The sequence below is a fragment of the Pomacea canaliculata genome, linkage group LG3 (genome assembly GCF_003073045.1).
Source record: "Pomacea canaliculata isolate SZHN2017 linkage group LG3, ASM307304v1, whole genome shotgun sequence".
In the NCBI taxonomy this organism is placed as follows: domain Eukaryota; kingdom Metazoa; phylum Mollusca; class Gastropoda; order Architaenioglossa; family Ampullariidae; genus Pomacea; species Pomacea canaliculata.
In genome coordinates, this window is record NC_037592.1 from 34,525,378 (window position 1) to 34,551,589 (window position 26,212).

The window sequence follows — 26,212 nt, forward strand, 5'->3', positions numbered from 1 at the left end:
ATCATCAGAGGTGTGTGTACACAGATACAAACATGGTACATTTTGTGTTTGTGTGTGTGCATGCATGAGTAGCACATTTAAGCACAACATTAAACCCTTTTTTAGGTTTCTTAGTGGCTCAGATTTCCTGATGCATATTTTATCTCATTCTCTCTCACTTTTACATATACACATAGGTAAATTGTCAGATGTGTCATGCATTTACATCACAAACATGCATCTACAGATACATGGCATAAGCTAGAAGAACATAACAAACATAAACATGCATCAGAGGAAATATATCAAGAGCAAGCAGCAGAAACTAGCTAATGCTGAGATTTCTAATTTCATAGTCCTGTGTAAATTTATTTTTGTAAATGGTGCTTTCATGCTAGGAAATCAGGACAAAGATAATATAAGCAGCTTTGTTTTGCTTTTATGTCTGCCTCCTAAGTAATGAACTATCATTCATCTGGAACAGTCGATGTCACGTTTTAGTGCACATGCTACATGACATCACGTGAAAACAATCATTGAGCAGCTGGAACATGTTGACATAGTAAAAGTAGTTTAAATATGCTGTTGAAATTTACTCCCAATATGTGCAAGCTGTGGAGAGAACAAATTTAATAATAAACTCTACCACTGAATCACTACATCTTGATTGATCTTATGATTTTTTGGTAAGAAATGATACAAATATGGCACTATTTTTCTTGCAATTTGCTGAAAATTCATACTAAAATTTTTAGTTCAGAGAATAAAATCCTTGGTGTGAAAAGAATACATTAAAATACTACCAAAATTGATAAAGAATATTCTACTAGCTTTAAATGTTTTCTATGTAATGAATATTAGTAAAAAATATCCTCTAGCCACAGCTGATCAATCCAGTTTCCATTCGACTTAGCTTTTATTGGACCAGATGACTGCCCATCAATTATTGTCTGAGCACAATTTGTTGACCAAACGTACATAGTTACAAAATGAAACTTTTTCACATGAAGTATCCCAAAAATATTGCATTTAGTGTATAGCGTTTTTGTGACTATTTGGCATTTACCCACTTCTTAAATATAAGTTTTGATGGTGAAAAAATCTATTTAAAAAAAAAAACAACAGCTATATATATAGTTATGCATTGAGTAACAAAGCTGCAATTATATCAGGGAAATGTTTACATTCTAAACAAGGAACTTTCATGGAGGAAATGTCATCTGTTTTAAAAACTTTTCATTATTTAAATTAATAGTTGTTTTGTTTGCACACTTTTACTTAACCCTTGTAACAAACTTTCGGATAACGCTTTCTACAAACTACGTTCTTTGCCGAGGCCTAAAAATGGTAGTGTATTACAAGAGCAGTACGTTTAGTGTCCTTAGTGTCATACAGAAAATAAACAAAACAAGCATTCGCACACAGTAATGGTGGTGATGTAACTGGTTGTCACACTCGAACTGCTAGAAGCCTATGCAATGTTATGACGAAAACTTGGTTGTCATGAGACACACACTGCCCTACTTTCAACACAGCACACAGCAGGTGCCAATGTGCGAAGCACGTCTTCCAATCATGCAAAGCACAAAAAAATCAATAGAGACAGTCCATTCGGGACTTTCATGGCTGTGCTACATATACTTAAACTTTCCATTGGTTGGGTTCAGAGGTCAGATTATATGAACCACAGAAATACCGCATCCTATTAGACTCGAGGGCGCTGCCATATTGTTAGACGAATGCTGGGAAATAGTTTGCCACGGGTCCGGAGCAGAAGTGGGTCACATGGAGATGGAGGAAAGTCGGTCACCCACGGGAGAAGCCCAGGTCCCCGTCCCGCATAGTGAGTAACAGCGCCAGACACTGGCAACTTTGTTTCTTTTGTTTTTCTTCTGAACTTTAGGGCTTACTCTTTTTATTTTATTTCAACCGTCGAATGTTTTGTGTCTTGGGACATTTTTTTCTACATTACCTAGTTAGACATGCCGCACACATTCGCTTTGTTCAACAACTAGGTCATCGCCTCGATGCATTTATAATGCGGAATATCCTGCAAACCATATTGAAATACAGTGTAGAGGTTTCAGTCAGTCGTGAAAGCATTAAAATTATGTTTTCGCTCTGTGGATGGCAAGATAAGCGTGGGACTAGCTTGCCGGCTGGCTGGTAGCCCAGTGTCTTGGAAAGCATAACTGTCTGGAGAATACGGGTCACAGGCGGAGAACTAGGTCACGTGTGCTGTCAAGGTGGAGTATGTCACGTATTTTCGCCTAGTTTGCATACTCTGTGTGCGGAAATTGAACAGAATTTCGAGCTAAATATGGTAGAAGGTTGTAAAGGTGAGTCTTTATATTGAAGCGATCCCTTAATATCTGTCTGTTGCTGTTTTGAACTACAAAAATACAAGCCGATCGAGGCTTGACGACAGCATTCTTGAGTCCCGCGCTCGGGTCTGTGGGCTCCTACTTTAGATGGACCGAAGCAGATCTAGGGTACACATTTGGAAGCTTTTGCTTTAATGTACTGAAAATGGTGACTCATTTTGTTCTCTTGCCTAGAGTGTCCAGATAGTATGCTACAGTCCGATTAGCTTGTTGGTTATGTGAAGGCCCAAAACATACGATTTTGAGGTGACAAAGGTTACCCTCAGTTGGCTCGATTTGGAGGTCAGTGTGACACTTATTGACCAATGAATGTGCAGCATTTCTTCTCTCACTCTGAATGATTTCGATGTCATTTAGTAGGCCAGGCCTATTTATCTACAAGATTAAAGTTAGAACAACACCAGATTTAGCTTCTTTTAGACGATTATCGAGTCTTTAGCATAAGCAGGAAGACAAGTATTCTAGTACTTGATTGGTGCACTTTTCAATAAAGTTAAAACTTAACAAAACAGAATCTTCTAATGGACGATATATATAACAGCTATAATGCTAAATAGCGGGAGTTGTTTACAACTAAGAGATAAGTTTAAAGTGAAATGAAAATCCAGAATACGGTTTACCTAGAAAATGAGCTGAGGAAGGTCTATTGTTGCTCGACTATTTGCCAGAAGTATAAAGAGCAAAGATGGCATTGCAATGATAATTGATACTGAAAACATTTTCACACTTCAGCATATAACATTTTACAAGACAGAAGAATGTGGTAGAATTGTATGTTACAAACTGATATTTTTTAACTTAAGTAATACTAATAATGCATAATACTAAGAATCTATAATTGAATTACAGGTAAATTTTCTTATGCTTGAAATATAAAAAATGAAAATTAATGGTTATTAATACAGAAGAGTTTTAGGGTCTAAACATTTGCATTTATGCTATTACATACTTCATCTGTTAAACATACAAATGAGAAAAAAAAACTTGATGGTATAGCATACACATTATACACATGTGATTGTGACTGCCCAGTTCTTTTGGGTTTTAAGTTTTGAAAACACTATTGCTGGAGACAGCAGATCATTTAGATTTTGATAAATTTTATGAAGAAAGATTTAATCTTGGGAGACAAAAAAGTCATACTATGGCATTTTCATGCCTCTTAGACCTGCTTTTAGCTTTGATTTTGACCTGCCTTCTTCAGGATGCTGAGAAATCATATCCTGTCAGTAGGTGAAGCTTGTTTCAGGGCATCTATTAACTGCTCAACTTTACTTCCTGATTGTGCATGGTTTACTTTTCAGCTGATGTTGAGTATGAGAACATAGTGATCCTGATGAATGACAGGCAGCTTTTAAAAAAGCATAACATTTGATCCAGAGGTGTAAGAAAGCAGCTGTCAATTTTCATGAATGCCTTGCTTGCAGCCTGGAGGCTGACATTTTCTTTCTTGGGAAAACTGATAGATAAAGAAGTCACAGTATTGTACGCAAGATAGCTGTTTTTGTAAAGTTTCAAGGACGTGTTTAAGCATGTTAAGTTAAGTATGTATCAAGACTGCTTCTCTATCATGAGACCACTAAAACCATAGACATCTCAAAGTAGAAACAAAATTTTTCTTCTAATACCATCATCTCTTATTGCTTATGTACAGCCTTTTATGTCTCTGGAGGTGAACGTTTGGGTGAAATTTTAAGAGTATGCAATCTGTGTAGTTTGTGCAGGGTGCAGCGAATATTCACTTGGGGATGGGCTTGCGATCATAAATTAAGATACCATAAAACAAAAACTCTCAACCTCTGTCCATCTTTCACTGAAGGTGAAAAAGATTGTCAGATCCAGATTTCAGCATCTTTGAAAATTAAAGACCTTCTTTCTTATCTCCGAAGATTGTAATTTGACTTGTTGGTGGAGCTGGGGAGGTTGACTGGATGCTGATTGTGAAGCCCACAAAAAGAAGAGACACTTTTATAGTACTTTAAAGAGTTCAGAAATACTGTTAAAAAGATTTAAAGAAAAGAATTGTTCAGATTTTGGGATAGTGGTCACAAGTGTAATAGTTGACAGGTAATAATTCTTATTATCAGTAGATAGATTTCCTGATAGAAAAATGTTTGTGGCTGTTTATAAAGAAATACATTAATTTGTGTTGTGATAGAAATCTAGAGCCTTTTCTTCTTTGCCTTTGTTTCTTTTATGGTTTATAGTCCAGCTTTCAAGATGATACTGGCACTGTTGTAGTCGTCTTTAGAGTGTCCACAGGCCCACACAGGAAAGGCACTGACAAAGGCTAGACTTGTACACTCAATTCTGGAGATGTACGAATTAAAGTATTTTTCAGTGTCATTAAATTTTTACAGGCTGTTTAGAGCAAGATTATGTATGAACATAATATGGATATTGCATCTGTGAAAGATTTTTATTTGTTTTGAAGGCATTAATCATGAACTATTGTATTTTAAATTCCTATTTATGCTTGTTTTGCATTCTCCTTCTATTATAGAACTGGATATTTGGATGATTTTATCAGGTTTGTGATGGCAAAAGGCCATGGGTGTCACAGCTGTTTGTGCAGTTATCCTTATCACATATGCAAGTGCATAAAACATTTGGTTTTGGCAGCATATTCTTGCTTCCATCCATGTGTGGCAATATGTATAGCCTTGCAAAATTCCCAGCAGCTAAGGCTTATCTTTGAGATAGTGTACATTTGAATCAACAGTGATTTTATAGATTATGTCAGACTTGAAAAAAGTACTTTTTTGCTATTGTAAGGCCCTGGCCAATGGAAGAGAAGTTAAGCTCAGTTACTCCATAATCTACTTGTCATTAGCATTGTGTCTTCTAGAGTTCCACTGTGATTAAAAATAAAATTGCAGATTCAAACCTACATATCACTAGTGTTTGCTGTCGTGTCATCTGTTTGCTGATGCTTGCATGTCATGGACAGTTAACTGTTAGTTTGTAATTATCCAGGTACAGTGTAATAAGATCTACAAATGGTCTATACAAGTTCATCTATTTTTTATTATTGATGTCAAACTGGTCCAATAGCCATGGTTCAGTACTACATGTATTACACAGAGCATTTAAAGATTTTTAAAAGAAAGATCAGTATTATAATTTGTCCAGACCAATTTCAAGCCTGCTGGTCCCATTTTCTTCTTACCCTGTAATTGTGGCAGTAAAATGCTCAGTACAGTCATGCACCAAACACGTTGAGTTTCCTTAAGCACTAGTTATGGAGTACATTTTTGGTGTGTGCATATGCAACTCTGTGCTCATGACCGAGTTTATTAGGAAGTTTGGTTTGGCAAGCCCTTTCAGTTTAGGCAGTTATCTGACTCCTCTTGATTGGTCTGTCCTGGATATGCTTATGGCACACTAATATTCTAATAAAAGCTTCAATGATGTCTAAGATATGCCCATTTCTCAATCACTTTGAGCATGAATAAACCTGGTTTAGTAAAATTTGTTACTAAAGGGCAGTGAGACATTCTTTAATTGGGTTAGGATTGCCTACACTTTAGGGTGTACTTACATTCTCACTACTTATTTAAATTCTGCTTGTAAACCAGTTGAGTACAGATTTCTCACATGTACCCCTGCAGTTTTGTATTTTTTGTTGGGATTCATTGGCTCGTTCACTGTTTCTTGGAATGTGCAGCAGTGTGGAGGAAGGTTGATCCTGGTGGAGGGGACATGGAGGAAGACCAGGTGGCAGAGGAAGAAGATGAGGAGGAGCACCAACAATCCAAAATGCTGCAACAGAAGATGCATCTGCAGACCAAGCAAAGAGACAATTTGCAGCAGCACCTTCACGAAGATCTGCATCATGAGCAGCAAGTACATGTGGACAAAAAGTTAAGCCAAGAACAGAACATGCAGCGAGAACAGCTGTCACAAAGGGAAAACTTGCTGCAGCAGGAACAGCAGATACAAAAGGAACGCCAGCTGCAAAGACAGCAGCTGTTGCACCAAGAGTTGCAGTTGCAGCAACAGAGACATTGGAAGAATGAACAACAGCTCCTACAGAAGCAGCATCAGTTGCTGCAACATGCAAAACTTGAGAAGCAGGAGGAAGAGGAGGAGGACGAAGAGGAGGTCCACCATCAGCAGGTGACCACCATGCTGCACAGACAGTCAGCAGCAGATTCAGTGTCAGGTGCACAACTCGCCACTCCAGGAAGTAAACGTGGCACTCCATCTCCACAAAGTAAGCATTTTTTCTTTATTTCGTTACAGAATCATCGGATGCCTTTTCAAATTGGAATGCAACCTTTCCATCCTAAATTATAACTTGTCAAGAATCTTGAAAATCTTGGGCAGTGTCAAATACAATATTTTTTAAGAACATTTTATTTATTTAATGGTCTGAAATGGTGGAAGTTGTTTTACCTTAACAAATGACTGAATTAAGCTTAGTCCAAGATTCTATTTTTAAAAATGTAAGTGAGTAATCTACTCCAAACATTATTGACATTGCACTTCGATTGACCTTTGGTTTGTATCACAGATGTGTTGCTGCAGTCAGTCTGGGTGTGTGATTAAGTGCAGGGAGATTTTAATTCTATGTTCAAGTCATGATGCCATGGTAGCCATATTTGTATGTGACAACAGCTGGGAGCATGCTTAGCGTAAAAAAGCATCACTTTTTAAAAAGTATTTTCGTTGTGGTTGAATGACTGCTGCATGAGGGTACTTGGTGTCAGGAAGCATTTTTGCCACTTAATAGTACACATTTTTGCAGGCCGTTGCTTATTTTACTAACCTTGTCAACTTTCTAGGTTCTTGTGTTTTTGGGGACAGTAATGTTTGAAAAAGCTGGTCCTTTCCTAACAAACCATAAAAATCATACCTCTAGGATATTTCTTTGTTATATTGTGATAGCAGTTTACCACTCCTCCACTCTTACATATTACCTGCAATAGTGTCAACTAAAAGGACAACTTATTTTTAAAATGTAACCAGTTTTGTCATGAGGCAAATAGCAAATACCTGTCAAGATAAAAAGTCAAATGCTGTCCAGAATATCAGTTTTGATGCTGCATGCTTTCTTGTCTATCATGATTCATTGCAACAGGTTATAAACACATTTCCTGAAAATGCAAACAATATGGCTTGCCAATACACATGAAGAGATTCTTGCAAAAAGTATATGTGAAATTAATGTTGGAACCAAGAAGACATGGGATATTCAGTAGGAATTAAAAAAAACGAGGTTACATAGACAAGTGGTCCCTTTTACCATTTAGATTCCCGGTTCCTTAATGCTAAAGAAAATAAATGAATATAAAAAAGGGGTTTGTGCTGATGGGCATACCACCTCGCTTTTTGCTGAAAACCACATTGTTATTCTATGAAGCAAATTTAATGACTATGTTGACAGTTAATATTTTTATTTATTTACATTTTTGCTTATGAAATTGTAGATCATAAAACCAATATAACAACACTTAATGGAAGCTATTTTGAATAGCAAAAATTGATTTCGGTAGAAACGAAAATCTTTAGGGCAGCTGATACAACCTGCGGTTTAGGTCTTTTACATTAGAAATAATTTTACACTAAAATAGTGAAAACCCACTGTGTTAGAAAGGGCTATTCTACACTTTAAAAAAAATGTATGAGAATGTGTATATGTGTGGACATCTACATGTGTGTCTGGTTGTATTCTTTACATACAATAGCTGTATGGGCACCAGAGTTCGCCTCAGAGCCTCTTTCGACACGGGATAGCCCCCCTTCAGGTGATCAAGTGGTGGTCGTAGGAAGAGTCATAGAATCTTCCCCTTGCCCTCCACACACTCTGCCAACAACACTGGGCAATCAGGCAGGGCTGGGCAGTCCTTCTGACCCTAGCACAGGTGAGAATTAGTTGCAGAAGCAAAGACTGATTCTCCATGAAAAGTCAAAATGATGCAAAAAGGGTGTGGCAGCATGGTGGGCTCTTAATGAACTTGTCAGGTCGAAGTTCATTGCCCCACAGGAGTAGGTGCATTCTGGTCACGAACAAAATTAAGTGTGAAAATATATGTGCAAACACACTGCAAACATACCTAAGAACAATGCAAGGAAAATGGTAAATTAGACATGAATGATAGATTTGGATGTTTTGCATCATGTCTGATCAAAATTTTGAGTAACAAAACGATCATTTACTTAGAATAACAACTAAAAAGAACCAGATCTGAGGCAGTTCAAGAAGGCTGTTATATTGTGCTATCGAGTGACATTACTTAACTGTTGCATGTGAGACTTGATTTTCTATCTCCTGTCTGGTTTGGGTTGGCATCCTGAATTTGGAAATCATGCTGTGAAAATTGAAACCATCATACAGTGATGAAAAGCTGAGCCATAAAATAATTCTGTCCTGACAGAAGATAATGCTACAGACAGTAACATATTGTCATAGAGTTTCACTTTCAATGTAGCTATTGACTGCATGGAAATAGTGATCACTAAAGTAGCTCAGCTAACAGTGCTTTTGAAAAAACTGAATAAATCTCCTTTGGTGGCACATGTACTGAGATGAGTTGTTCTGACAGCAAAAGTTTTACGTATCCTGGCACACAAGCAAAGACAGTCCTTTGTACACATGCTGTTCTTTCAAAAGTAGGATGCAGTCAAGACAAGTCTGTTAACATCTTTCCTGTAAACTATGCCTTTCAGAGATTGCAAGCTTTTTCTGCTTTTTGCAGATGACAAGCTATATATCAAAGTCACACTGGCTAGTTGGAAAACTGCTAACATTACCAAATCATTGCTTCACACTCCTCTTGTCTAATAACTAGGTCGCTCATTAGAGTCTGTTTTGTTTCTTGTTGTTTTTTTTGTTTTTTTTTTGTCAAAAAAGAGTATGCAAACATAGTGGCCTTCATGAATTAGCCTGAAATGATTTTTTGGCACGATTATGAGTAAATGATTTGTTTATAACCCCGAATTTTGATGGAACATAATGCAGAACATAAGTATTTGATTTTCCTTGCTTTGTCTTTTAAGTCTGCAGGCTTTTTCATTACTGGATATCATATTTTACTTTCTCAAGAACAGTGTCTTGTGACTGTGCAGACATCAGACTTGCAGAAAAGTGTTTCTGTGGATGATGGTTATGATAACTTTATAAGTGTATGCATTTTCTGGTACTGTATACACGCATTTTTTACATAAATGGATTTATCTGCTTTAGGATTCTACTTGGTGCATACTTAATATTGGCATTTAATCAACATAATTACCTGTTCTATGGGGTTTTGTTTTTTTTTTTTTTTGACTATCATTGCTAGTGTGTGTACAGTGACTCGCAGATTAAATATTTTATTCACAAGATATGTTCACCAGTATAGTTTGATATGGACTAGCTAGAGAAAAAGTTCCAAAGAATCTTTTGTTTCTGGATCTGGATTGTTTTGTGAGAGCAGCAGTTCATTGAACTTGACTCAGGAACAGTTGTTCATCAACATTCAGTTGATGATGAGAACACAATAGCTTAATTTTTGTAGAATTTTGTAGAGCTCGCTGCAAAATACAATTAGAGGGTAAACCCAAACCAGAAACACAAAAGCTGCTTTGCACTTGAATTAACACATTAACCAATGTTAAAAGCAAATGTGTTGTTAAAAAAAACTGATGATGGTGATGCAGGACTTAATATTTGCAGTTTTTAATTCTTTTTTACAGATTTTGAAAACACCAGAAAGCATCAGCTCATTTATGCTACTGCTATTTTTGTGTCATAATGTCATTTAATAACAAGATGCTTTGAAGTATGTGTTTTCTTGGTCCCCTCCCCCACGTTGAAAAGAACAGTGAAATTGTTGTTGTTGCTGATTGCATTTTGTTGGTTCTGAGAATCAGCTGCAGAGATGGCCACTTTGGCTGGTGCCATTCTTCAGCCGGTATCAGCCATATTACTTAGAATTATTGAACTGTGCGGTAGAGCAAATAACTACATCATCCTCCCTACTCGCCGGCTGGCTGATTCAACGTTCGGCGTGGGAAGTCTTCCACAGCATAAAGATTACCAGCGTTTGACCCCGTTTGACCCTGGTGCCGCCTGAATGAATCACATGACACGGGGGCAGAGCGTTCTGCCCTATATTGATAGGTCAGTTGGGTGCGCATCTCGATTTTTAACACTTAGCATCACGAAAGTCCCGTTGACCGTCTGGGCTTCTCTCCACACGAAGCAGATAGTTGGAACTGAGAGGGTTAAACGCAAGGGTAACAAAGAAGACATCGATCCCACAGAACTTGGAGCGCGGACGCTGCCTGGAAGCGTTCCTAGGCATCATGTACGTCCTCCGCTTTCACGTGGTTATCCACATCCTTTCCAGAAACTGTCGCCAGGGCATCCCAGGATTTACCAAAGAAGCCGGCGGTGTCAATACAGCTTTTGACCTCGGCTAGATACATTAGACACTACTGATTCGCAGTCTGGTTGTTTATTCCCGGGAGAGATAACAAAGCCCCATGATAACAACAATTTTACAAGCAGTTAATGACAATTTACATTAGCTGATTAGGAAAAATAGCTACGCAGCTACCATACATAATTAGTCAATCTTGAAATGATTCTATTGCAAGATTGTTTCTAACTTGGAATGCATTAAAAAAAAACAATACCAAATTCTTTATGGTACTTTGGTCTGTTGGTGCTAACAATACACTAAGTTTTGATAAGTTTGGTAGAGTATAAAATCTTATGTGTAAATATCTAACTCTAAGGTGCAAGTAAGCTTCACAGCATAATACAAAATGTATTTCATCTTCTTCAGTTACTTTACGCAAGGGGCATATTAAGTCCTGTACATTGTGTTGTTTATGTCGAAAATAACGAACAGCAATACTTGAAACGCCCATCGCATTCAGTATGCTCTGTCGGTCACAGAGCAGTCAACCCTTCTTTCTTGTAGTTTGCAGTTCAGTGTAAGGACGTCAATGGTCTCGGTTTGTAACACAGGTATGTACCGATCCTGTATTTGAGATGGTTTAAGGGTGAATTGTTGTCATATACATGTATGTCGAAGGCACAGGTCGTGAGGGCCAGTGTACACTTCGTACTGTCTCAGTCCTGTCTTTTCACGTGTTGTCTATATATATACTGTACTAACATTGTAAAAACGCGGCCGTCGTTACTGCATGATAATTTTTAATCACTCCCCAATTTAAGTTATAAGGGCAGTTTGGAAAATAAAGAATTCGATGAAAAACTTTTTAAATCAATGTTTAGCAAATAGGGTTAGTTCGTTGACTTTAGCAAAACATAGAATGGATCGCCAGCATAGTATTTTTGTCTGGCTACGTGCATTAAAACAGAATAAAGTCAGAATAACATAGAAGGGGTATATTTAGACCTTGCCCTAGGAACAGGTCGCATCCATGTGTTCATTGCTGCAGTTTTATGGAAATACGTGTAAATCAGTTTGGTGTTTGTCGTACAGAAGCGGGCCTGAGTGCGTGCGCTAATGTGCATGAAAAGGAGGACAGATTCTCCTTGCTTTCAAATGGGCCGTAATGTACTTCTAAGTCGCCTCCTCGGTTAAGATATTCATTTTCGATCAATGATTTACATGCGGTGTAATCTTTTGACTGCAATGAATGTTTCTTGAGCATTGCAGCAGTGCACCCTTCCCGTACTAGAACCAGTTCTAAAAATTTTAAAAAGTATTGAGATTTCCTTGTGTGATAAGCTTAACACTCAATGTCAATACCTGTAGACCAGGCAGCTTTGTGAGACCTTAACTCAGTAGCAGCACACCTTTCTAGTAGTCGTCCCCTACCCCTTCACCCAACCAAGGTTATAGACTTTGCACTGGTTTCTTGAGCTTAAACTTTATGAAGGTGATTGTGACAGTGAGAAATTAACTGGTCCTATATGTGTCATGGTGCTGAACGTGAAAGTTTTTGTCGGTTATGGAGTTTGATTTTCAGACCTCGTCAAAGCAGCGCTTGGAGGAACTCAAACCCTCTTCTCCATCTGCTTGCTCTTTTCTCTGAAATTCCACACTGTCTGCAGTAAAGGACAAGCCCATGGGCAAGCGCTTGGTTTACTGTTATCATCCTCAACCTACGCGAAGTCTTTGAGAACGATGGGAGGGAAAAAAGCCCACACCGAAATGGCGCGCCTTCGGTCTTGTCTGGGCGAAGAAAAAAAGTAGCTATGAATAGAAGCAAGCTGTGGACGGCGGTTAACCGACTGGGGAGTGAGCGGCCACTAGTCCCACTGTAGTGTCTGGTGTTCACTAGTAAACACACCACGAATTAACCGGCAGCAACAGGACAGTTCCTCTTCCCCCCCCCCCCATTCTTTGTAACCCTCGCAAGAGACCTATTGTTATCGTTATCGTTTTGTGTTCGTTGTGACCTAAAAAATAGCCGGGACGCGTCATACACAACAGCGCGTTCGAAATACCTGACACCATGAGGTCGGCGGCTCTCAAGTCGTGACCCACTTTTGCCTTGCTGCCCTTCCTTTCATTTGCCCTGATACTGAGGGTAGGCCGTCTCCGATGAGGAAGAGCCCAAGGGACAACAGAGAGGGGTTTTTGTTGTTGTTTGGAGGAGGGGAAGGTTTTTACATGAGTCATATGACATTATTGTTTAACTTTCAAGTACGGCATTGCCATGGCTGTGTAAAGTGTTTTTGGTGTCACAGAATGAACGACTGTTGTCATCGCAAAGGACTGGCAACCACGCCGCGACACTAAACACAGGTGTAGTCCTCAGATGACAGGGCCATTTATCTACAACCATCGCCCTTTCTTCCTCGCCAGGTCTAAAGGCGCTTGTTGAAGACCGGTTGGCGGTTTTATTTTTCGATGCGTACATGGAGACAGGGTTGTTTCAAAGCTCACGTTAAAAAAAAAAAATTATGGTGCACGTGTAAAAACGGCAAAATTAAGAAGCGTGGTATCAGAACTTTAGGTTGATATTTGAGCGCCGTCAACCCCCACCCACTGTCACCACCAAAATCTCTCATACACGCACGCACTCGCCGCCTCCACCCACCACCCCATTCTATCTTTCAGCGCTCTGGCAGTCGGGACTGGAGGGAATGAGTCGTCGATCATTCTTGAGGTGTAGCAAAGGATCGATGAGGCTGCGGTCGCTGAGATCTCTTGCTCGAGCTGTGTACAGACTTTGCCCCACAGCCAATTAAGGCTCCCGGCGGCAGTACCTATAGGACGTGCGTGCGTGCGTGTGTGTTCAGTGTTCGTTTGCCGAGCATATCGATTTCAGCTGTAATGATAACTCCGAACGAGGGGCCAGTATCCGCTTCTCGCACCTCTAGAACTGAAATGAATCATCACTTCAGCTTGCTGCAGCATCTACTCTCCGTTGTACGCAGACACCGAGGGTTGGATAGATGGGAGAACGGGAGAGTTAATAACCAATTCAGGATGCAGCAAAGGCTGTCTCGTCTTCGATGACCTGCCCGTTGGGTCTCTCCCCCTCCCCCTAATCTAGTTGTGGAGCCGCGCAGACGTTCTCTTTCACTTCTCGACCTCTGTGACCTTAACTGCTTGGGTGTGGACCGGCCAGCCGGCCAGGCCACCGTGACCTACAAAAACAGTGAGCATCGATCAGAGTTTAGCCTGGGTCGGATCGCGCGGCACGCGTCTAGCTGTCTTTCGTCCTCCATCTTGGCTCCAGCAGCCGCTGGCCGTGCAAGCAGCACGCGCTCGCACCACTCACAGTTACGTGGCGGTTCGATTGCGTAATCTCGGCACAGGGCGAGGGATAGGTGCCCTTCGCAGGTCCATTTTCCTGATTATGTACTTCATTTGTATGACGTTCATCTGGTTGTTTTGTCCTAAATCCCACACTTCCCCTTTATCTCAGCTTTCTTCGCCTCCTTTTTAAAAATAATAATTAAATAATAGAAGATTAAAAAGCGTAAGGGTAAAGAATCGTTAAATCGAGTGAATTTAGAGTTACGTCGCCTGACAGGCTGAGCAGACGATAGCTGGCAACAGACGTTAGATACCTAAAAGCCAGGCAAGATTTTATGGCGCTTTGCGTCGTTGTGTGTTGATAAAGCTTAGCGCCGAGCACGCAGAAAAAGTGGAGCGGTTACAGTTACAACAGCAACAACAGGTACTCGAAGGCTTTCGCACAGCCGACAAAGATTGTCGGGCGACTACGCTCCCGGCTCGAGTTACGAGATTTCACCGGGTAGCGGGGCGCGCCAAAAATAACCACAGATAAAACTAGGCTGGGGCTGTTTGGGAACTGCGCTACCTAATTCACAAAAGCTCCCGCCTCGTTTGGTGCAAAGGTTTCGTTCTGGGTATTACATCGAGGCCAGCGCATAATCGTCTGCCTCGCAAGTCAGAATGACCCAGATATTTTTTCCCCCGTCCGAAAAGGGAGGCGATCGGCCAAGTGTGTGCACTGAGGTCGAGGATCAGCTAAGAAGGTAGTGGGTATAAAGCGGGGATGTGCTGTACACTCCAGCGTACATTTTTATCGTGTACAAGTATATGGGGTGAACTACAAAGTTGCGACCCTCACAACAAGCAGACTATCGCTAAAACAGACCACTATGCAGACACCAGGTGGGGAGAGGGTGAAGGTGCTTTAGATTTTTTTTTTCCTTTGACCTCAGTTCATTGCGAAATAAATGAATGGAGAATATCCCTCCGTGTTTAAATTTACATATGTAACACTGCCCATTTCCAGATTTATACATGCAGAAGTTCATAGTGTTTCTTGATTATGTTTTGCAGGCACGCATATAAACTTGCATATTTAAGGGTGCATTATTGGCAATTGTGAAACATAAAGTGCTTGTAGGATTCATTTTTCAAGATGATAAATATTATCAAACACATTTTAATCATTAATCGTCCACATATGATGTAATATTCTGCTGATTTTGGATTGAAATAACACTGAGAATTTATTGGATAATTCATTCATCAGTAAATTAATTTATTCCCTGAAATGATTGCTACTCCTGGACATGGAATACATCAGTGGATGCATGCATACAAATACTTTGAATATTTTCTTTATAAGTATAATTGCTTGATTGATTTAAATTGCTACTAGAGCTTAACTCCAGCAAAGATGTGAGCATCTGTCAAAGTCAATATACATCAAGTGCTGTCAACATTATTTATAAACAAGATATGTGTGTCTGGCTATCTGTATGTTTGTGTGTGTGCAGGTTTATTTCTAAACATTCCATATTTTTTTTTCTTTTCTTTTTTTTTAAATCATGGAATACTGAAAATGATAGAGGTTTGAAGGGCTACAAGTTTTGATTTAAAGTATACTTAGCTGTTGTTTACAAATGCTGTCCAAAATTGTGAACCCATCAAATTTAATAATTGTCAGAGAATTTCTGTCACTATGTGCAATTTTATTTTGAATGGAAGCCTATGCTTTAAAGATTTATGTACAGAAAAAGAAAAATTATAAACAGTATTCCTTATTTTGGCTTAGCTTTTGGAGGAGAATCTTTTTTCCTATATGCCTACCAGTCTTTCATATTGCATCTGAGACCAGTAACTCACAGTAACAACAGTAGTCTGTGGTTTAGTATTTTACTCGCTGATATTAAAACTCAAAAGTTGTGGTCTATAGTACAAAAGTGTCACTACTTTTGATCCTCTGTGTGTATGTGTACATATTTGGATATTTTTGTTTCAGTACCCAAAAGTCCTCTGCAGTCATCCCTCAAGTGTCTAGTGTGTGGTGACAAATCATCAGGTGTTCACTATGGTGTATTGGCTTGTGAGGGATGTAAAGTAAGGGCATGATTTTCATTTATTCATGCAAATGTACTTCTTTTTATTGATTTAAATATACCACTATGAGTGTAGGTGCAAGCAGCTTCATCAGCTTTCTTTTATAATTCTACTGAGGTATTTCATGATGATGCTAATTATTTTATTAAAGGGGGAAATGTACTTTGTAAAATTTAGTGCTGTCGTACATATAATTTTCCTGTATTGAGACTGGGTAGATCAAAGGCATTACCAGCGCTTGTTAGTATTAACTTTGAACTGCATTGTGCAGTCCTTTGGAGAATGTGTCTGGTTTACCAAGAAAAATTGTCCTTTAGTAATAGCTTTTCCCAGAACTGTATTGGAATCTTTAAAGAAAACATTGTTAGTTGTAGCATGGTAGATCACCTCAGTCTTTGTATGATAAGTGTGATGGCTTGATGCCTGTTGCTACTTTTTTCTTTGTAACAAATAGTTTTATAAGTTAAAGGGGAGAAGTTGTAAGGGGTTAATCCTGTACACAGCCTGTGCTTGTGGCAACCTTGACACCAAGATAGGGCCCAAAGGCTGTTTTACCTTTAAAGCAGATGATTTAAAAGTTCCAGCTTGTCATAGAATGTGTTAAATTCCAAGAGGGGAAAATGCTTATAATTATAAAAACATCCCATGCATAATTTAACTGTACCACAGAACAGAAGAGTTTTGTATTTCTTGTTTACCTGTTGCTTTGACCAACTGGCAATGCACGATCAACAGTAGGGGGTAGTGAGATTGTTTGTGGTTGGAAAAACGTAAGATAAATAACACTATGTTTGGAATAAATGGGTTATGGACATGCTTTTGGTGTGCATTTCATATGCTCATTGTGTTTTTGGTGACATTCTAAAATAATTTAATCTTCTGATTTGTAGTTAACTGGAATAAACAAAGACATAGATAATCTGCATTAACATGTACATATATTCACTCTTGCAAGAATTTACCTATGCATATAATTCATTCTTTGATTAAATAAAAAGTTGTAACATCCTGGTTTACAAATCAAACCTGCTTTATTTTTTTATTTTGGATTTATCCCCATGTATGTGTCAATTGTGTCAATCCAAGTGGATCTTAAGTTTTTTCGTGTTGTGAATGGCTACCACAATATGTAATTGTTGTTGAAAGATACTTGGTTTCATGCTATTCTTAGTGGCTGTAGGAGTGAGCATTAAGTTAACCTAGCTCTCAGAAGAGCGGAAATGAGAGTAAATTTAATTTTTTATATTATTATTGCTGTTATTTACAAAGAGAATTAATGGGATACATTAGCTATATGATTAAAACAAATTCCCCCCAAAAACCCCAATTACACTCATCTGTGTTGTTTCACAGGGCTTCTTTCGTCGAGCACTGCAAAATGTTGGGGACCCAGCACGAAAGAAGTGTTTCTACAACAAAAATTGTGAGATCAACATGCAGACACGTAATCGATGCCAATACTGCAGACTGCAGAAGTGTCTTGGGCTTGGCATGTCCCGATCAGGTGGATTATTTTTTCTTCTTTTCAAATAATTGTATTATCTATCAGAGGTGGGTGCATGCATTTATTTTGTGCATGTGTGTGTGGATGCGCAGGTATGCATGTGTGCTGTGAAAAATGTTGATGGTAATTAGGAAAAAGACATGTTACTGGCATGCATTCAAAATGGATTCACTAATCATGGGCTTGCCATGCGTATCTTTTGTAAGTCTCATTAGATGATGCCACAAGATCACATTGTTATATATCACCAGTTGTTTCACTTTGAAGATTATTCAGGGGAAAGTTATAGGTTAATTACTGCTCTCAAAATAATTTTTTCATTAGCATCCTTTGATTGGTGACCTTTACAGATATAGTTCTAGTATATGCTCAGTGCATATTTTGATAAACATTTTAACTTCTTAAGGGCAGTGTTGTGTGTGTATGCTTATTAACTGAAAAGATTTCTTGATTATTTTTTTCTTTGGTTTGCAGCTGCCAAACTTGGTCGCCGTTCACGCAAAATGCGAGAGATGATACGCAACATTGAGGACACCCAGACAGAACAAGCATTACATGGACTGTTGAGTCTTAAGGCTGATTCTGGATCTCGCTCAGGGAGTCCCTCAACAAGTCCTGGTGTGGTGTCAACCCCAGGGATGTCTTTGGCAGGAGTAGGAGTCAGCACAGTCAGCACTTCGTCATCTGCAACCAGCTTGGGGATTGGGGCTACGATGGGGGTAGCAAGCAGTAGCAGTTCTGGGACCAATGCTTTGACCATATCTGACCCTGCCACACAAACTTCCATGGCTGCCCTCTCCATGCTGCTGAAACAACGCTCCACCATGGGTCCACTGATTGGACAGCCAATGGTGGCAGACCATTGCATACCGTCCATGCATCGGCATACACCCTCTGCCCACACAAATGGACGCTCAGATGTCAGTGCTGCTGGTGATTCAGGGTCAGAAGATGAGAAGCCCTTGATGTTGAAGGTTGAGCGAAGAGGAAGTGGGGAGGGAAGTCATATCCACCAAGGGTTGCCCCCCTCATCCTCTCCTCATTCTCCCCACAGCTTGTCTCCTTCGTCATCAGCAGCGTCGATGACCCTCATGTCAATGGTGGCGGCAACCACAGCCAGCCGGAGTCACGAGGAGTCTGTGGTAGGCTCCATGCTGCGCTCACCACCACAGCTGCAGTATACGGTGGCCACTCCACAGTTCCTGGTGAAAAGTGAGGGTGGACAACATGCTTCGCAGTTTTTACTGAAAAGAGAGATTAATCAGGCAGATAGCATCATTAGCACATCTGTATTGCCTACAACACTGGCGGCGGCTGCTGCTGCTTCCTCCAGCAAACACCAGCACCTTGGTTCTGGAGGGCATCTGGCATTACCCTTGAATCTTGGCCACCAGCCATCTGTAATTGTGCAGAATGCCTCCCTGGATTTGCGCAAAAAGTCTGATGAACAAATCAGCCGCAGCCCTATCAAGAAGCGACCGTACATTCCCATGTCCATGGGAGAGAATGAGATAGATGAGAGAGGCGAGGAGCTTGGCCTCAAGCCTTTGCCAGAGGTTAAACAAGCCAAGCATCGAAAAGGCAGGGATCATGGTAGTCATGCTCACCATCTGCCCCAGGAGATGTACCACCCTCTGTCTATGGCACCAACATCCAGCATTGTTCAGCAGTCAGCTGACAGCTTCTCAAGCCGCCATAACATAATTAAAGAGGTGGTCTCACCTTCATCCTCTCAGTCCCTCATGGTTGTCACTAAATCATCTGCTTCCTCTTCAACAACACCCTATAAAAAGCATGAAGAAGAAGCTAAACTGACAGTTCCTTACATGATCTCACGTCTACATGAGTCATATGACACCACTTTTACCTTTCTCAAAATGCGTCTTTTAGAGATGAAACAGCGACTTCGCGACTATCAGCAGCAGAACACAATGGAGCGCATGATAGGCAGAATCATCTCTGAACATCTTAAGACTCCAGATGGAAAGGTAGGATAAGCTCTTAGCTTTCAATAAAAAGACATCTTCTAAGCCACTCTGTTTTGATCTTAAAAAATGTTCATTAATACTTAGTTTTGTCTGGTCCATAGACAAAGGCCGTCAGCAGAATGCTGTCAGACTATCTTTAGAGGCTTTTTACGGAAGTCTTAAACACTTGCCTTGCTTTTATGGGAATTAATATAGCAAAATGAGGATTTATATAGCGCCTTTCCAAAGATTTGCTTATAGTGCTTTACATAAATCATATACAGGAAGTCCTCGGGTTACGTCAGTCCCGAGTTACGATGTTTTTTTTCCTGGTTATGACACATCTCCCATTTATTGTATAAAGCCTTGTTTCGACTTAAGTGGTTTTGCATCGCAAACATCGAACTTCGTGTTTCATTTCATTATTAAACGTATTTTATGTGTTTTTTGATAATTAATGTGTAAAGATAGGTGTTAGGATAGGAAAAGTGCTTACAGTATGCTATTTACGTACAGTATGTACATATGTTCCGACTTACAGTGAAAATCGGTTTACGACACGACGTAGGAATGGAACAACGTCTAAAGTCGAGGCCCCCCTGTATAGACTAAATCAACAACCACGCACCCAAGTTCACATATAACTGACATGCTCACTTCTATAACATATATTGACTCATACACAAAGTAAATTACAGACATGCACTTTGCACGGTCATGGTCAGGAGAGGGTCACAGTGAAGTTGTCCTGAAAAGATGCATCTTAACCCTCTTAGTACTGCATACGAGTTTAAGCACGTGCTAAAACAATGATTTATAATTGAAGACAGTGATGACAACAGTAGGTGATGTTTGTTTTTATTATTGCTGCTCTTAGGTAAACATTAAACCAAGAAACCTATACATTTTTGGAAAGGAGAAAGCTTGAACTTTGCAATGAAAAGTAAGGAAAATTGCCTACTTTCACTCTGGTGACAGCAATAATCCAAGAAAATTCACAGTTTACTATTCTAAGAAAAAACAACATATCCATGTGGGCTACATGTCTTCATTGACAACATTGGCAAAAAAGCTATCTCCATCAATTAGCAGCAAACAGACTGGCACAAATATCTTTTGTTGCCAGATTCGCTGTCAACAACAGACTCTTTGCCGTTGTCACCTCCATAAAACAGCTCGAAGCATCACTCTTTTTTTTTTTCAAGAAAAGCATTGCATTGAAAAATCGCTCAGAACAGATTAAAAATGGCTCGCAAACTGCAGGAAAAAGACCTGTGAATAGAAACAAACTTTCTGATTGGTTTGTTTTAAGCAGGTCAACCAACAGGAGAGCTTTTCTTCTGTCATATGATCTGGTCCACATTTGTGGCTCATTGTGCTTAGAGGGTTAAGTTTAGACTTAAATTTGGTAAGAAAATCAGAGTGATGAAGGTTGACAGGTAATCCATTCCAAGTTGGGGTTTGGTAGGAGAAAGACCTCTGTCCATACATCTTTGTTTTAGTGGGACTCGAAAAAGCTTGGTGTCAGAAGATGTCATAAAAAAGTCATGCACACCTATAGATGGGAGTGAACTTGGAGAGGTACTGAGGACTAGTGCCAAAAATGGCAAGAAATTAGTAATCAGTAGTCTACACTTTTGATTTGGTTACATTTTTGTGTACTCTGCAACATTTTGGTGACTTTGTGTTTCTTCTGAGGACAGCAAAGGGCTTGATGGCCTACTGTTTTGTGATTTACAGGAAACCATGACTTCTGGGGAGATGTGCTGGCAGGGATTTCAGATGAGGCTGAACAAGACAATCCAAGATGTTGTCATCTTTGCAAAAAAATTGCCTGGCTTTCCAGCACTAGATCAAGATGACCAAATTTCCTTGATTAAAGGAGGCTGCTTTGAGGTAAGGCGTGGACCAAGTATAATAAAGCAGGGCTTCTGCTAAGGCTAAATTCTCTGGGGTCCCAGGGACCCCTTCTTCAGATTTTTAAGGGGTCCCTGTTCCTCGCCCAAATTTGAATTTTTTGCGTAAGCAGAAGCCCTGATAAAGTCTGGAAAAGTACAGATTTGGTGGATGGTTTTTTTTTTCATTTCTTGTCTACTGCCTTAGCACTTGATCATTATTCAATATTTTTTAGGGGACAAAGATGGAGGTGGAAGGGAAATCTGTTCAAGTGTTTATTTCTGCAAGTAGCAGTAATGAGCTCATCTAAATGATAAAGGGAAGTAATTCCCTAGCCAGTGATAGGACCAGAAGTGCATTGTATAAACCTCTAGTTCTGACTGAATGGCTGATAATTTTTCATACATAAGGGGAAAGCCAAAAAGAAGTACTAGTTAAGTTTTATGTATGGCTTGTGCAAATGTAGGCAGAAAATAAGTAGCTTTGCTTGCCTCACTAACAAATTGCTTTGTGTTGTCTTTTGTTTTTTTCACTCAGGTTGCTTGTGTGGTGTGTGCTCCCTTTATTGATGCGGAGACAAACACAATATTCCTTTTGGGTAATGGTGCCATCGTTCCACGAGAGGACATGAAAGTTGGGTTCCCCTGGGCGAGCATTTTGTGGAGCTGCTTTTTAACCTCTCAATCCGCTTCAATGCCTTCCAGCTGCATGATTCTGAAAAAGCACTCTTCTCTGCCCTTGTCCTCATATCACCAGGTTAGTTGTTTCATTTCTCATAGATTATCTAAAGGTAGCCAACATGAACATATGAGCAGATGATGGAAAGTACAACATCTCAGCATCTCACAATTGTAATTTGTATAGTGATTCTTGGTAGCTAACTTTGAGTTGATTCACTGGGCTCCTCACTATGCTGTTCTTTCTAAATCACTTGATGATACACTTTGTGAGACTAGGAGGTGTAAGGAAAAAACTTTGTTTTATCACTTTTTCAATAAAATGTACATCAAAGCATGGTGCAAGATTTTTGCATAGCATTGTTGATGAAAGCATTGGTGAGTATTTGGCAATACTTTTGACTGTATGTCAATCATACCACTTTTTTTAAAGACGATGAATGATACATGAAAAGAGAAATTTGTAATGTCATTCTCTAGGTTTCAATTACATGATTTGTAGATGCTTTTCACATTCTTATTATTTCTTTTTTTTTTTTTAGATCGTCCTGGCCTGCGTAACCGTGACAAGGTTAGTCGACTTCAGGAATTGTTGATCCAGGCACTGCAGGCTGAAATCAGCAATGGGCATCCAGATGAAGTGGGCCTTTTCCCACGTCTGCTTATGAGCATCTCTAGTCTGCGTGAACTGGGTGTGGAACACCGCCGCATGCTGGAGTCTCTCAAAGGACAGATGAACTTCCAGCATGACCTCTATGCAGAGACATTTGACCTTATTCCTTAACAGCTGGCAGGATGTTTTTTAGAATTGTTAGCCTTTACTTCATGATGTAGACTAGCCTTCAAGCATGATCCTCAAATAATAGATTGCAGCTTAGTTGCAGATGGCTAAAAAGGACAATAAGTAATGAGCAGTGGGACTTTTGGGCAAAAGATGGAGCTGACATCTCTCATGTCTGCAGATGGCTTTGTTGTCTTGGGTTGAAAACTCGCACAAAAGGATCTTTATCTGGAGGAAGATGTCAGAAATATAGTTGCTTTACCACAAATGCTGTTGATAATTCCAGGGAACAGATGTACAGTGGTATACATGTATTTATGTTTTTCTTTTAATTGCAGAATGCATAATCAGATCCAGATGTAGTGCATAAGTGCACATATGCATATTTTTATGACCGTAAACAAGTATGCTTTTGTTTTAAAGGAAGGAGAGGTGAAGCAAGTTATTCATTTGTTTGTTTTGAGGGAAGTATGGCTACATGGGGATATTCTTTCACTGTGCATTAGGCTCAGGAACATAGGTTTGGGAGGACCATCATGTCTTCATATTGTTGGAAAATAATTAGAATATGATGGAAGAGGCAAGAAATGATTTCCAATGGTTAAGTTTGATTTTTAATATGTGGAAAGAGTGACTGTGCTGGACATCTGTCTGCACGAGAAGGTACTGTCATTTACAAAGTTATTTTTTAAAGTGTTTGGCAGTGGTACTTACAATATTGTATCCAGGAGTGCCAAGAAAGGTGCATGACGAGACAGAATGAGAGAAAGAGAGCAAAATATAATGTCATAGTTTGCAAGTTTCAGCTCAAACAACATAACCATTGGAGTAATTGAGTAATGTTTAGTAATTAAGTCAAACACATAAGACAACATAGATGCTGAATGTACTTGTCTAATATCTTAGACATTTTCAAAACCCGGTGAAACTTTACAAGATAAATACTGTGTATACTTGTCTTATTTATTAATGATTTTTGAATTAATACTCTTCCTTATTGCCCCTGATATGTTGCAGTGTGTGTTTAAAGAATGAAAGAGGTGGATGCTTAAAATGCTAAAAAAAAGGATACTAAACAGATTAGAGCTCTTTTGTATGTGTAGGCACATTGGCGCTTGAAACTTGTGCTGTCAAACTGTTGTGAGTCATAGCTTTGGCCATAGTCATACAGTCGGACCTCGATAAGTCGAACTCAAAGGGGCCTGAAATTCGACTTACGGAGTTTTCGAGTTAGGGAAAATGGCGTAATAGGCTCAGGTATTTGGCCGGGAACTGAAAATTAATTCGAAATAGGGAGGTTTTCGACTTAGGAAGGTCGACCTATTGAGGTCCGACTGTACTACTTTTTTTTGTTTTTCTTTTTCTCAAACAAGTCTTGAAAAGAATGCTAGTGTTTGGTATAAAATAGTTTTTTTCCCCTGGTTGCACACTTCATTTAGTTATGAGTTGCTTTTATTTATTTTTTTTTTAATGTCGGCTAAATGTTTCTTTTTCTTAGCAGTTGTTGTCACTTAAGAGGAAGTCTCTGAGCTCCTATGAATGCTTCAGGAAGAGTGTTGTAGGAGAAGATAAACCATAAAGATGTAGGATTTGTGCATTGTCTTAGTTTTTATTGTTATTTTTGGTTGTTTTGTTAGCAATGTCTCATTATCAGGTGCTGCTGGATTTTTTCCCCCCAGTGAAGTTTAAAACTTCATGTGTATCCCAGTGAACCTATAGCTCACAAATCATGGTTGTCTATGATATCATTGAAGATCATTATACCCACCAACATTTATCACAATATTTTGTGCAAGAAATTTCATGACTTTCATATTTAAATAATGTTTCTTCTCTTTCGTTAATTTAAGGAAATGTTTAGCAGTTTTTAGTGAGAATCATTTTGATTTTACTTTAGAAGTACAAAATGTATTTTTCTACAATCATTTTGATGTTTCTGTGCAAAGTAGGGGAACAAAGATTTTCCAGATCGTGTGGACTTTTACACAAGTCTATTTTTTTCTCCAGACCATTGAAGCAATTTAGAATTATCTAGAAATATTTAAAAACTAATGTCAGGGGTGATTATAATTTTGCAGTAACACTGCACTGAATGGGTAAAGGGAGTGAAACCTGAGCATAGCCAAAGAGGGTTGTGGCATTGCAGGTTCTGACAGTTCTCTGGAGCCTTCTTGTGCCACTGACGTTCACGTTTGAATGTCGTGGAGCTGATGCTGTGATACATGTGGACAAACTGTGGCTTTCAGAAGGAGCAATTTATTTTATCTTTTGTATATTTTTTCCCTAGAATGTTTTAGCACAATGATAGAGCATACTTTGCCTGCCCTCATCTGTGCCATTGCTCTGTGCCTGTTTACAAGTCCTTCCAGCTGAGGCATGGCAGCATGCTTTCTGTAAATACTGGCAAAACAGTTCTTTTGTGAAAATTGGTGCTTGCACCGGCATTAGAATGCTGTAACAGGCAGCAAGTTTGTGAGTGCAGATATATGGGAATAAGGACATCAGATTGTTTCAACAAACTTCTGAAAGACTTTTTTCAATTTAGAAATCTAGACTGAAAGATGTCATGGAACATGTGACGATAGCAATGAAGTTTTAAAAATTTATGCATTTGTGGAAAAGTAGGAACATTTATTGAGGTGAATATGCTGCTATTGGATACTTCTAGCTATAGTTGTCTCAGGACATAAATAGACAACAAAACAAGTCCTTGACATATCCATCAGACATATCCAGCATGCTGAGGAGAAGAATATTCAGAAAAACACTAAATAACTAAAAAATCTTATGGGTGAATATGACCATATTTTACCTTCTGTCAGAAAAAATATAAATAATATAGATGGAAATTATATTTACAATTGCAGTGCAAATTATATAGAAGCCTTAAACATGAGAAAGGCATTTATATATACTGAGGAAGGGACTAATAACTGATATATCTTGAGTCTCATTTTTTTTCACTAACATCCAATTATTATTTTTTTAGGACTTCTCTATATAGATGTGGGTGTGGTATTTACTAAGGTGACCAGACGTCCCGCTTTTGACCTCGTGTCCCGCCTGAATATCGGGCGGGACGCCCAATGTCCCGCTTTCTGGCTTTCTGGCAAGTCCATCAAATGTCCCGGTTGTCTTTAAAAATCACTTTTTTCGGCGTTCTTTGACGGTGACGACACCATCATCGGCACGTGTCCCGCTTTCGCCCCCGAAACGTCTGGTCACCTTATATTTACTGTTAAATACTTTTTGGCAAGATGAATATAT

The 26,212-nt window shown here is 39.2% G+C and overlaps 1 protein-coding gene across 1 annotated transcript; it reads left to right on the forward strand.

Annotated features, from left to right (window-relative positions):
* Positions 1-1,957: 1,957 nt before the first annotated feature.
* Positions 1,958-25,961, forward strand: LOC112559257. The gene is given in 10 exon segments (XM_025230354.1): positions 1,958-2,318; positions 6,031-6,579; positions 8,054-8,230; positions 16,023-16,120; positions 17,474-17,624; positions 18,099-19,612; positions 21,332-21,487; positions 22,025-22,130; positions 22,133-22,243; positions 22,707-25,961. Coding segments are annotated over 10 exon segments (3,123 nt in total). The 5' UTR covers positions 1,958-2,299; the 3' UTR covers positions 22,949-25,961.
* The last annotated feature ends 251 nt before the right edge of the window (positions 25,962-26,212 follow it).